The sequence below is a fragment of the Cervus canadensis genome, chromosome 8 (assembly GCF_019320065.1).
Source record: "Cervus canadensis isolate Bull #8, Minnesota chromosome 8, ASM1932006v1, whole genome shotgun sequence".
In the NCBI taxonomy this organism is placed as follows: domain Eukaryota; kingdom Metazoa; phylum Chordata; class Mammalia; order Artiodactyla; family Cervidae; genus Cervus; species Cervus canadensis.
This window is the reverse complement of record NC_057393.1, coordinates 84,855,646-84,869,616: the sequence shown is the minus strand read 5'-3', so window position 1 is coordinate 84,869,616 and position 13,971 is coordinate 84,855,646. Positions and strand designations below refer to the sequence as shown.

Here is a 13,971-nt window from a genome sequence, read left to right as displayed (position 1 = left end):
TTTGCTCTGCTCTTTCGATGTGCAATTTATAAAAGAAAACTCTATTAACTACCCAACACATTAAGTTATCTGCTAAGATTTCTTAAAAATTCAACTTCCTAGGCTAACCCATAAAAATACCTAAGTATGCTATGCTACTAACTGGGAAATATGTCTGTGGAAAAGTAGATTCAGAGCTCCAACTGTGGATACCAGGTGACATTTCCCACCCTTCAGTCTTGACAGTGTCATTAAGGTTTTCTTTTCTATCTGTAGGTCAGTGGTAGAAGATGTTCCTAGAGATCAAATACTGGTGAAGGTCTAGTGTCCTGAAGCAGAGGCTCTAGTGGGGTGTGTAAAGTCTGTGGAATGAAGAGTTATAGAGGCCAGCACCTCCCGATAATCATCAACCCCCAAACCTCTGGCTCAGTCATTTCATTCATTCCACAGACCCTAAGAATAGCCCACTTTCCTACCACCAAAAACTGCTTTTTAACAAGTTCTTTCTACCTAGCAGTTTCATAGTCACAAAATAGTGATTCAATAGGCTGTAGAAAGAACTGGAATGAAATTTATTCTCACTCTGGAAGTTGGCTGATGCAGTTACACAGTCTGTGACAGGAACTAGGAGAGAGGCACTGAGGTAAGATACAGCATAAGAAGGAGAGCTTGAACTACAAGAGAGAAAGGAGATGAAATGAAGGTGGAATGGCAAGAGACAGGGAACAGGTAAGAGAAGGATGGAAAAGCAGCTACAGGGTTCTATGCTTTCCTTTTCAAATATCAGGAGCCACCCTAACCCAGTAATGGGACCACGGCAGAGGCAGAAAATGGGGCTGGTGACCCCAAAGCAGTTGCGTATGTGGTGGTCCACCAGCCTCCCTCCTCATACTCCCTCTCTCCCACCCACACTAAGCAAAAGTACAGAAGAAAGTGGTGTTTAAGGCTGTCCGACCATTCAGGCTTTGGTACGTCAGAACCTACCATCACTAAGGCATTCCATGAAGAACGTGTGGACAGTAAGTCAGAGTATCACTGTGTTCCTAGTGCTCAACCAGAACTGCCACCTGAAAAGTCTTAGTACACAGATAATGCTGTCGTCATACCTGTTCCATCAAAACTACTGCCCAGTAAAATCAGTGACTTGTTTCTTTTCTTCGTCTTCTTTCCTTTTTCTGTGGTACTCTCAGGTTCATGGATACACTCCACATTGAACCACAGGGAAATGCTGAAACCTTCTGACAGGTGTGGCTGTCCGAGCAACGGCAAGTGGACCGGGGCTACGTGCCAAGAGGAAAGCAGCTGCTGGGGAAAACTCTCGCTGTCGCCCTCTTTCTTACTCCGCGACACTCGCGCTCTTCTCAATAGCTCCATGGCCTTACTGTTGAGAATTCCAGGGCACTTTTGTGATGAAACACCATTGCTTAAATTTGGAGTATGCAGTAAAGGGAAGGTTAGATACTGTGAAGGACTCATAGTAATGTCACTTTCAACAATTTTCAGAATACCCAGAAGAAGAATTTCCTAAAGGAAGAGAAAACCAAACAAAACTTTGCAGCCATGTTACAAGGTACATAATAATCTTGAAAATCAGCTTATAAAAAAAATACAAACATACACATATGCATATCAGCATTTCTATTTAAATAATTTCCTACCTACTATATCATTAAAATTGTCATTTTTTTGTGTTAAGATATTGGCTTAGACAGTAAAGCGTCTGACTACAATGCAGGAGTCCCAGGTTCGATACCTGAGTTGGGAAGATCTTCTGGAGAAGGAAATGGCAACCCTCTCCAGTACTCTTGCCTGGAAAATCCCATGGACAGAGGAGCATGGTAGGCTACACTCCCCAGTACTCTTGCCTGGAAAATCCCATGGACAGAGGAGCATGGTAGGCTACAGTTCATGGGGTGTCAAAGAGTCAGACACAACTGGGCAACTTCACTTTCACTTTTCAAAATATGAAAGAGATTTCAGTCTTAAAACATATAATCTCTTGTGGTTAATTTGTTTCAGATTTAGAAGATTTTAAAAAGGTTCAAGCCTAAAAAGTTCTGAGCTGGTTTTAAGTATTAGAAATTAAATACAGTGATTATATCAGGAATCATGTCTACCAAAGAAAGGTGTTTATTTCCAAGTGCACTACAGTTACTTCTCTCAATTATTTTTAAATGAGGGATAGAACCAGAGACCTTACAAATTCTTTAAGTTTCTGAGTGGTATTTATGGCATAGACTGACTTCCTAAAATTGAGTGCTCAGTTACTTTCCACCTTATTTTACATGCCTTTTCCCTAATCAAATAAAACTTTTCCATCTTTTTTAGATTTATTTATAATTACAAGTTTTTGGTTAAACTGGAACACAGAATGTACAAAAGAGATGAGAGGAAACAAGTATTTAATTAAAGGGAAAAGCAATGACCAAGGAGACTAATAAAAAAAATAGAGAAGATTAACCCAGTACAATGTCCTACCCATTCATAAAATAACATCTAATGTCGATTACTATGATAAATGAACTCAGAAAAATAGAACAGAAACATCCCGTAAATATATAGTCAGTTCTCAATTGTCTGCACTAGTGGTTTTTGACCTCATGTTCCACAGAGCTCCCTCGGGGTCTATAAGGCTCAAGTAGGGTGGTGAAACAGGCAGGGCTCAGGAACATTCTCCAATCCTACTTCAAAGAAAGTAGCTCCAAGGCTTTCTGTTTTATTTGCTTAAGCTTTGAGTCACGATTTCATTATAAAAATGGGCTTCTTAGCAAAGAAGCGTCTAAAAATCACTAAGTTGCACCAACTGACAAGTGATAGAAGATAAATGAAGAGTGAATAATAATTTTCTAAAAAAAGGATAACCTTCAAAATGGTTATCATTACTCATAATTATCTTTAGTAATTAAAATTATTCAGCATTTCTGAAGCACAAAGACTTGGGGTGGAATCAGGTAAAGGGATTATGACCCCAATGATATATCTAGTTTGCCAAAACAGAAGTGAAATAGTTTAAATTGTATAAATAATAAAATAATTGAGAATTTCACAAACAATAACATGAAGTTGACTGTGTAACAGTTACCACATCAAAACAGGGAGCTCAGTGATTTCTAAAAAAAAATTCTATTAGGCATCAGTGAAAAAATCTCAAATTATAGCATATTTACTGTACAAGGAGATTTCTCCAGAAATATTCTCAAAAGAAGGGTTAGCTCTTCTGAACATGTTCTTGAACTCATCAAAGATACCAAAAGATCCACCAATACTCTCTGGCATGCTAAATTAAAGAAAGAGAAAGGGGAAAAATTAAAGCCAGTATACAATAATTAAAGGAACTGAAAAAACAATTTCACTGAAAGAAATTAAATATCAATACTATTGTCACATCTTAAATGGATTACAATTAATCTAATAATCCAAATATTTGCTGAAGAAACAGCAGTATCACTAATGAAAACCAACTAACCAGCTGACAAAAAAACAACAAAACCACTTTTCTGAAAGAGTGGTTAGCTCAAAATAAAATAAGGGTATTTAAAGAAGCATAAATTAATACAGTATTTCTTAAATAAGCTGACACTGTTAGGTACTATAAAATAGTCTGCTACCTTCTCATGTTGAAGATGTTTAGTTTATAACTATAAATTTCTAAAGAGAAAATTAGATGATACAAACAGAAGTAGAAATATTAACAATTATGAAAACACTTAAATATCACTAAAGATTAGTTTGAACACTTTATTCTATAATGAGGCTTAGTATGAAATATAACTGGTAATGTACAAATTCATAGAACTTTTGAGAGTAAAATGATGAATTATTTGTAACATATATATTACATATGCTCTATATATTACATGTATAATACACAAATTCATAGAACATCTGAAAGTAAAATAATGAATAATATTTGTAGCATATATATAGCATATATATTACAGTGATCAAAGTATATTTACATGCATTATCTCAGCTTATCCTAAACAAAAAGTCCTAGAAAATAAATATTACCTCCATTTTGGATATGACAAAATAATTCTGATATAAAACCTAAGAACAGAAGTCCTATTTCAGCAAAATGTTTTATAGAAGCCATGAACTAACACAGAAAGAAAATTGCAATGAGACTAAGAAATAGCATGGACTTTATCCTGTAAGTAACATGAATCAGTTACAGGTTTTAGAGTAAGAAAATAATATGATCAAAGTCAAGTGTATGTGTGTGGATGTTTTTTTTTTTCAGTTCAAAACTAATAGGTTCCAGTTCAAAATGGGGGACTAGAGACACACATACACACCTCTGTCTATCACCGCAAAAGTCACTGGACTAAAAGTACAGAATAACAAAAAGGAAGAAACCCATAATAGGAAAAAAGCAGGGGAGACAGTGGGCACTAGGAGCACATCAAGTGAGAGATTTAAAAATATTTCCTGAAGATGAAAGGATAGAAAGATAAAAGAGAAAGCTGCAGCCTAGGATCTCTCTGAATTACAAAGGCGGTCAGAGGAATGGAGAGCCAATCTGTCCAAAATCTGGGGAGAAAGTAAGAACAGGGCTGCAAGCACAGGGATTAATAAAAGGTTTGTTTGTGAACATGCACCTCTCTCCCTTATTATGAGTATACAGCACAGATAACTCATCATTTACCGTTATGCCCCAAACTTGTTAACTGTTCTCTAAAGAAACTGAATGGATTCTGCCAACAAAAAGCTGAGATGTACGGCAGGATGTACACATTAGGGCTACCAATTATAACTGTAAAGTCTGCAGACTGGCTGAGTTGCCTAACCAAGGGGAAAAGCAGCAGCAGAAGAGTTGCTATGCAGGGTATATGGAGAATAACTAGAGCATACAGAGAATAACTAATACTCAACAACAACAAAAGAAACACCCTCATTTTTAAAAAGCATAAATGATTTGAATAGACATTTCTCCAATGAAGATATACAAATGGCTAACAAGCACATGAAAAGATGATCAACATCACTTATCACTATGGAAATGCAAATAAAAACTACAGTGAGATACACAATGGAAAAAAAGTCAAATTCTAGTAGGAAGACAGCATGATCAGTCCTCCTTAAAACTCTCAAGGTCATTAAACAGGGAAAGTCTAAGAAACTGTCACAGCCAAGAGGGAACCTAAAGAGGTATGATAACAAAAGTCAATGAGAATCCTGGATAAGATCTTTAAACAGAAGTACATTAAGTATACATGAAGGCAATTTGAATAAACTACGAATTTTAGTTAACAATGTAACAATATAGGTACATTAACTATAGCAAATATACTAATGTTAACCTAGGTACCTTCTGTACTATCTGCTCAAACTCTCTGTAAAACTTTCTTCTGGGGTGACAGAAAAGTTTTAAAATGAACAATTGTGAATCTACTAAAAGACAGTAAACAGTATACTTCAAATGGGTGAACTATACAGTGTATTAATTATATCTCAAGTACATGAATTATACCTCAATAAAGCTGTTATTTTAAAAGATAATGAAATAGAATTTCTCAGAGCTAAGATAGAAATAAGTCTTTAGATCAAAAAGGCCCATTAAGTGCCAGCACAATATATAAAAATATAGCCATAATTAAGTAAATGCAGAAGAAGGGAAGGCTTTCCTTACAGTATAATTCCAATTAAGAAATGAAGGAATCATGGAAATAGAAAATTACTATTTGACAAATACCACCATATTAATTGTTTTGGTCAAAAATCATCAATGGATACTAAAATGAGTAGGTTAAAGTAAGATAAAAAAAGGATATTTACATAGTCTCAAGTTATCTCCCCACGAGATACTTACTAATTGTAAAGAGAAAATAGAAACTTAATAATGGAAGCACCTTGCAAGATATTGTCTTAACCAAGTGATCAAAGGCAACATCATCATCGCTAAGATACAGATATCATGAACCCCTGGATATGAAACACTGAGGTATGCCTGCCCAAAATGTATAACTTGAATTTAACCATGAGAAAATGTGTGACAAGCGCAAATTAACATTTTGTGTATGTCAGCCTTAATCCTCCAATTAAATTTAGGTTTCTACAGCTAAACTCTAGGGTTCTATCTAGTATATATAACATGACCATGTTATATATTCATTATGAATTTCTCAAATGTCTGTGAAAGCACAAAGAAGAGAGTAGGCACTCCAGTAAGACCTGACAGAGCAGCAATCCTTTACACTGGGTTACAGTCTCGCAAGAAAGAGCAGCTGGAACCAGACATTGAACAATGGACTGGTTCAAAACTGGGAAAGGAATATGTCAAAGCTGTATTTTGTCACCCTGCTTATTTAACTTATATGCAGAGTATATCATGTGAAATGTCAGGCTGGATGAACCACAAGCTGGAATCAAGTTTCCCTGAAGAAACAGCAATAACCTTAGATATGCAGATGACACCACCCTTATGGCAGAAAGTGAAGAAGCACTAAATAGCCTCTTGATGAAAGTGAAAGAGGACAGTGAAAAAGCTGGCTTAAAATTCAACATTCGATGGCACTGAAACATGTAAATTATCACATGTGAAATGAATCGCCAGTCCAGGTTCAATGCATGATACAGGATGCTCGGGGCTGGTGCACTGGGATGACCCAGAGGGATGGGATGGGGAGGAAAGTGGGAGGGGGGTTCAGGATGGGGAACACATGTACACCCATGGCGGATTCAAGTCAATGTATGGCAAAACCAATACAATTTTGTAAAGTAAAATAAATAAATTAATTAATTAAAAAAAATTCAACATTCGAAAAATGAAGATCATGGCATCCAGTCTTATCACTTCATGGCAAATAGATGGGGAAGAATACAAAGAGTGAGAGACTTTATTTTCTTGGGCTTCAAAATCATTGTAGATGGTGACTGCAGCCATGAAATTAAAAGACGCTTGCTCCTTGGAAGAAAAGCTATGACAAACCTAGAGAGCATATTAAAAAGCAGAGACAGTACTTTGCTGACAAAGGTCTATCTAGACAAATCTATGGTTTTTCTAGGAGTCATGTATAGATGTGAGAGTTTGACAATAAAGAAAGCTAAGTGCCAAAGAATTGATGCTTTTGAATTGTGGTGTTGGAGAAGACTCTTGAGAGTCCCTTGGGACTGCAAGGAGACCAAACCAGTCAATCCTAAAGGAAATCAATCCTTAATATTCATTGGAAGGACTGACGCTGAAGCTCCAATACTTTGGCCATCTGATGTGAAGAGCCAACTCATTGGAAAAGGCCCTGATGCTGGGAAAGAATGAAGGCAGGAGAAGAAGGGGACGACAGAGGACAAGATGGTTGGATAACATCATCGACTCAAGGGACATGAGTTTGAACAAGGTCCGGGAGTTGGTGATGGACAGGGAACCTGGCGTGCTGCAGTCCATGCGGTCACAAAAAGTTGGATACGACACAGCGACTGAACTGAACAGTCTCGAAATGCCACTTCTAAATACATGACCCTGAACAACTCATTTGATCACCTGGAATCTAGATTTTCCTCTCTAGAAATTCAAGATACTTATAACTACATCTACTGTATTGGTTTGAGAAACAGCAGAGATGATGCATATAAAGCTAGTTCTGAAACTACATGGCACTATGGCAATGGAAGCTATTATTGTCAACTCTTCATGTCACATAAAATTATTTCAAAGCTATTGTTTAAAACCAAAGTTTCAACGCACCTTGAAAATCAGAATCAGCCTGTGTTAAAATACTAAAGAATCCTCCTAAAAGATTTTTCACAGTTCCCTGAAGATTAAAAAACAAAAAATAAGAAATTAAATTTCTTACCTCATGAAAGCATGAAGAAACTATAATATCATAATAAATTACTTGATAGTATACTGTATGTACATATCTAGATATTTTAAAATAAGTGGAGAGAGTGCTATGTGTAGGGTTATACGTAATTTTCATTTTGTTTTTCATACTGTTTTTTCTGATTTTTCAAAACAATGACCATATATAAAAATTAAATGCAATTAAAAAAATATTACTCGTTTTCAGAAATACACTAGGATTCTTATAGTTAGCCAATGACAACACTGATTTTTTTATCCTACTTTGGAGAACTATGGAAGCAGATTTTTAGACTATTACTTGTACTAAAAACATACCATAAAGTATTATAAAAGGTAAGTAATCATCTCAATTTTCAGACAAGTTGGGCTATATATAAATAAAGAGATGAGTAATTAGGGCATGTGTGTGATAAATACTGATCATGTTTAACTAAATACATCTTTTACCTGTTGCATGAGTAGAAAAATATTCTTTTCTTTCTGTCTGATGATTTTCAAAAAACTCTCAAATACATGGGCAAGCACATCAAGTTTAGCTTTACCAGTAGAAAGCAAATTTAATTCCAACGTACAAATCTCAGGATAAATTATTTCCCCTTGAGCGAGGTTTTCAAGTAAGTCATTTGGACTGCTTGATGCAATGAAACTTTCTGCTTCAGGCTTTAAGTCTACCCCTAAAAGGAGAAAAAGAAAAGGTTATTTTTATTCCCTTCCTAAGCACTGAAAAAAATTTCAAATCTCATTCATCACTTAGGAGATCTAGTGGCAAAAGTGCTATTTATAAGAAGATGCTCACAAAATCTTTTCCTACTACTGGATTTTTGACTACAATAATTATCCTGAATAATCAAGTCCTATGGTTATTTTGATGATAAATGAGTAGCCTTAAAAGTAATTTTGATCTTCACCAGAAGCACAAGTACTATCAATAGTAATTTTTATAGACATGTGATGCATACTTAACACACTCCTTTGAGACAACTGGAAAAAAGTACTATCCCAAACTTTCTGGTGCCAAAATACCTAAATCATAGGGTAGTTCATTTGCTTATATCTCTGTGAAAACAGCAGGTTTGGCTATTGGTTGGATGAATTTTATACTTTGTCTTTTTTATCACTGGGATATAGACACTGCCTCACCGATACTACATTCTAGAAAATTTAACTGTTATGCTCTTTAAGAAACTGCTGTACTCTTTTTAAAAGTTCATATGTGAATCAGTTCTAATGAGATGGATGAAACTGGAGCCCATTATACAGAGTGAAGTAAGCCAGAAAGATAAACACCAATACAGTATACTAATGCATATATATGGAGTTTAGAAAGATGGTAACAATAACCCTATATGCAAGACAGAAAAAGGGACACAGATGTATAGAACAGACTTTTGGACCCTATGGGAGAAGGCGAGGGTGGGATGATCTGAGAGAACGGCATCGAAACATGTATATTATCAAGTGTGAAACAGATCGCCAGCCCAGGTTGGACGCATGAGACAAGTGCTCAGGGCTGGTGCACTGGGATGACCCAGAGGGAGGGGATGGGGAGGGAGGTGGGAGGGGGGTTCAGGATGGGGAACACATGTAAATCCATGGCTGATTCATGTCAATGTATGGCAAAAACCACTACAATACTGTAAAATAATTAGCCTCCAACTAATAAAAATAAATGAAAAAAAAAAAGTTCATACAGGTAAGAAATTTATAAATTTCTACCTGGACCAAAATTCTTTAAGATCTAGTGAGCAAACTTAGAAAAAGGAGGGCATCTATCATTATGAAATCATGTGTGTACTATGATAAAACTGACACTATTGTAGCAACATTTTTCAAAAGCACCTGCTTAGGGGGAAAGGGGGAGTGGGAAGTAGAAGAAGGTGGTCAAAAGGTATAAACTTCCAGTTATAAGATAAAGAAGTACTAGGGATGTAACATACAACATGGTGACTATAGTTACCACTGCTGTATGATATATGGGAAAGGTGTTAAGAGAATAAATACTAAAAGAGTTCTTATCACAAGGAAAAAATGTTTATTTCTTTTCTTTGTATTGTATCTATATGAGATAGTGAATGTTAACTAAAACTACTGTGGTAATCCTCTCACAATATATGTAAATCAAACCACCTTAAACTTATACGGTGATGTATATCAATTATTTCTCAATAAATCTGGAAAAAAGTTTGTTTAACAAATCAAGTAAGTCACATGAATATATATGTATGAGGCTTTCAATCTGTGGCTGTTCTTTTGTTCTTTTCACTCTCTTTATGGTAAAAAAAAAACAACAACCCAAAAACACCTGCTATGGGTCCATCAAAGCCCTTTAAGTAGGACATCAGTGATTATTCCTATTCACTCAATTTGAAAGAGACAACAACCACTGAAGAAAATAAGTACTGCGAACTTAGTGAAGACTAACAGTATTGGCACAGTCATAAGACCAGCAAACAGAAAGATGAAGCCCTCCCAGAAATCTCCTGGCTCTATTCAATCCATATCTTCCATTCTACTCCATTCAAGTTTTAGGCCTGGAAACAAAGGATCACATGCAATGTCATTTCCATCTCAAGGACAAGCTGGGCTGTGGTGAACTAAGAAACTTATGCTGCAGCATTCTTGGATGCCACAAAGAGATGTCTGTATTCCTTGTATTACTTAATCTTTGTAACAAACTGCCTTCAAAGCTCTTTCTGTCAATGTTCACTGGACAGATCCTTTCTATCATGGCCTCAATGCAAACACATCTTTAGTGACGCCTTCTTTGACCACCCAATCACAATCACATCACCCTGTTTTATTTCTTCATACTGCTTATTTCTGATATTTCTTGTCTTTTCCATTAGAATACATATGAAAGCAGAGACTTCTTCTACCCTGTATTCTTAGGCACTCCATCAATGTTTGTGATAACAAAAATATATTTCATTGATTTAAACTGCTTAAACTGCTTACAGGGGCTTCCCTCATAGCTCAGTTGGTAAAGAATCTGCCTGCAATGCAGGAGACCCTGGTTCAATTCCTGGATTGGGAAGATCCACTGGAGAAGGGATAGGCTAACCACTTCAGTATTCTTGGGCTTCCCTTGTGGGTAGCTGGTAAAAAATCCGCCCGCAATGCAGGAGACCTGGGTTCGATCCCTGGGTTGGGAAGATTCCCCTGCAGAAAGGAAAGGCTATCCACTCCAGTATTTGGGCCTGGAGAATTTCATGGACTGTATAGTCCATGGGGTCACTAAGAGTCAGACAGGACTGAGCGACCTTCACTTTCACTTTCAAACTGCTTACAAGAACACCAGAATTTTTTGTCAAGATCAAATAAAATAATGGTGCAATACACTTTACAAATGTAAGGCAGTAGAAAGTGATATTATTAAGAACCATTTGCTAGTTAATAGTCTGACTTTCAAATTGAGTCATAAGTACTTCAGTGATATTTTACCATCATCCCAGGTTTCACTATCCTCAGGATTGCTCTCACTATCTGCTTCATAACCTTCTTCTTCAACCAGAAGTTTAAAACTGCAACACTGAGAATCCTCAGCTTCTTCTGAAAAATCACCAGGCTGGGATGACAATTCTTCTTCAGACTGATGACTCTATAAGACCAGTATAATTAAATTAAGGCAAAAGTTGCAATGTTTGTTCATTTTTCTTAAATAAGATATTTATTACTCAAAAGTCATTTTGAAGACAGCTTCAGTATTTTAAGAAAAAAATCTTAGTAACTGATATTAACCATTATACATTATGAAATTCACACAGCATAATTCTCCAAAATTTCTCAAGTTGATTAACACCTCAAAAAATAGATGTCGTAACAAATTAAATAATAGGTCATTTCAGTTTTACTGAAAAGTAAGTCTAAGAAATTTCATTCTCGTTATATAATAGATGACTAAAAACCACAATGAGGTGGAATTATACTTCTTACAACTTATTGCAAATAAATGCATATTATATTTACATATTTGCTCAAGAAAAGATTTTTCCAAAGGTTCTTATAAAGTGTTTCATAAATTAGATAACTAAAGACATGAAAAATTTTCAAAGAAACTAATTTTAAGATTCCAGAATGCAATTGTCTACATACAAGCATCTCTGAAATCAAAGAGTTCCAGCGTTAGCTCCTTGTACAGTATCATGTGGCATGAAATTTTCCTTTTCTTATAAAAATGCTAATAATATTTTCACTTAAAAAAACACACTTAAAGAAGCTCAGAGTACTTTATCATTGCAACATTTAAAAAAGAAGAATAATCTTTTTTTTTTTAAATAGGTAGGTAGGTATTTTAACTTACATATATGAATTCTGACATTTTAGGTAGGTATTTTAACATTTTCCAGTTAACCAATTCAGTAATATGATTCAGTAATATGACTAAGACATTAGCAGTTATTTTAGTAGGTTTTTACATTATGACAAACAGTAATATAAACTATTATGGCAGATTATAAAATGCCAATATGTCTAGACCAAGGAATTGAAAAAGAAGTTACACAAAGATAAAAGGTAAACAAAAGTAAAAGAAACATGAAAGGGGAGGTAAATTAACTATGTATGTATATATCAGTTTCATGGAAAAAATTAAAATTGTTCTTTTAGAAAATGAAGTTAACATGAACAACTAAAAAACCATGACTTCTTTCTATGCAAGGACCAGTCATTTTTATGTTGAGTGATTTAAAATTAAAGTGAGAAGAGATGTAAATCCATGGCTGATTCATGTCAATGTATGACAAAAACCACTACAATATTGTAAAGTAATTAGCCTCCAACTAATAAAAATAAATGAAAAAAAATAAAGTGAGAAGAGAGTTCTGCATATATTAGCCATATCACTACAGAATCAGACAAGACAAAGAAGACAGCTGAGCATCACTATCCCTGCATCATTACTTAATAAACTATCAGTTATATACGAGACATCAAATAATACTTTCCGTCTTACTGGAAGCAATTCTTGGTAAATTTCCACATTAGGTGAAGAAAAGCATGTCACACTGCTCTCCTGTGTTTTATGAGATGTAAATACAATCCATCCCAGAGGCTGGAGACAGACCCATTGAACTCACCTGACCAAATCCTGGCCCGTATGTTCTAACCACATCTCAGTGTTGCACTCTGGACCCACACACTTCTGCCTCTGCCAGTCACACCCAAACAACAACAACACAACTGTATGTTATTCATACCTTCTCAGTCATAGCATCATCATGCTCAAAATCTGCTGAATGATCCCCCAGTGCAACTCGAAGCAGGGCATCAAATAAAGGCTTTGCTAATTCTGTTTCCATCACCTTTGACTTGGAAAGATGATCCCTCATTTCAAGCAATATAGTTTCCACAGACAAGTTCTAAGGTAAAAGCAAAGAAACTAAGAATATCAACATGCTTTAAGAAAAAAAAATATAAACAGTGAGAAAACAAATGATAAATTAACATTTACTTAAGTAAAAGCTAGCCCATTTATTTGTAGTTGATATGAAATTAAAATGACTACAAATATCCAGTGCTTATACAATATCCTCCTGTTACAATTAAGATTAATATTTTAATTTATCCAATGCTTTACTCATCTTATTTGCTTTTGAATTTCAATGTATCATAAATTAATTGTATCAGGGAAAAAATGATTAGTTGAAACTTCAAGGTTTTCATTAACCATTTCTAGATTTTACTAATTCCTTTTCTTAGTGATTCCTTAAGACTAAGAAGCGCTTGTATTTTAATTCTTTTCTCTTCCTCCCTTCTTTATTACTCCTTCCTATCTGTCCTGGAAGGGAACTCTCACTGCTTGTCCTTCTATTAGGGGATGAAGCCATAAGGATGGATAGGAAATCGACTTCTCCCTTAACTCTGTCCAGTGGGAGACACAGATACACACAGACAAGATATGAGGGAGTAGGAAATGGCAACCCACTCCAGTATCCTTGCCTAGAAAATCCCAACGACAGAGGAGCCTGGTGGGCTACAGTTCATGGGGTCACAAAGAGTTGGACGTGACTGAAGTGACTTAGCACGCAAGAAGAAAAGAAGGGATCTGCCATATTTGAAGTTTCCTGAGAAGCAGGGCCTGAAACTAAGCATTCCTTTTTGGCTGAGATTTGCTCTCAGGGGAAATTTTGTAAAGGCATGAGGAAGGCAGAATATAGAATATGCTGGGGAAAGAATCCAGGCAAAGATGT

At 35.6% G+C, this 13,971-nt stretch overlaps 1 protein-coding gene across 2 annotated transcripts in view; it reads right to left on the bottom strand.

Moving 5' to 3' along the window:
* Positions 1–13,971, bottom strand: part of LYST (lysosomal trafficking regulator) — a 193,769-nt gene that overhangs the window by 106,278 nt on the left and 73,520 nt on the right. For both annotated transcript variants that reach the window (XM_043477036.1, XM_043477037.1), the window contains exons 8-13: positions 12,979–13,140; positions 11,225–11,381; positions 8,231–8,457; positions 7,664–7,730; positions 3,147–3,256; positions 1,086–1,503 (exon numbers count right to left, since the gene is read on the bottom strand). In XM_043477036.1, the coding sequence (XP_043332971.1) occupies positions 1,086–1,503; positions 3,147–3,256; positions 7,664–7,730; positions 8,231–8,457; positions 11,225–11,381; positions 12,979–13,140 (1,141 nt within the window). The remainder of the gene's footprint in view (positions 1–1,085; positions 1,504–3,146; positions 3,257–7,663; positions 7,731–8,230; positions 8,458–11,224; positions 11,382–12,978; positions 13,141–13,971) is intronic.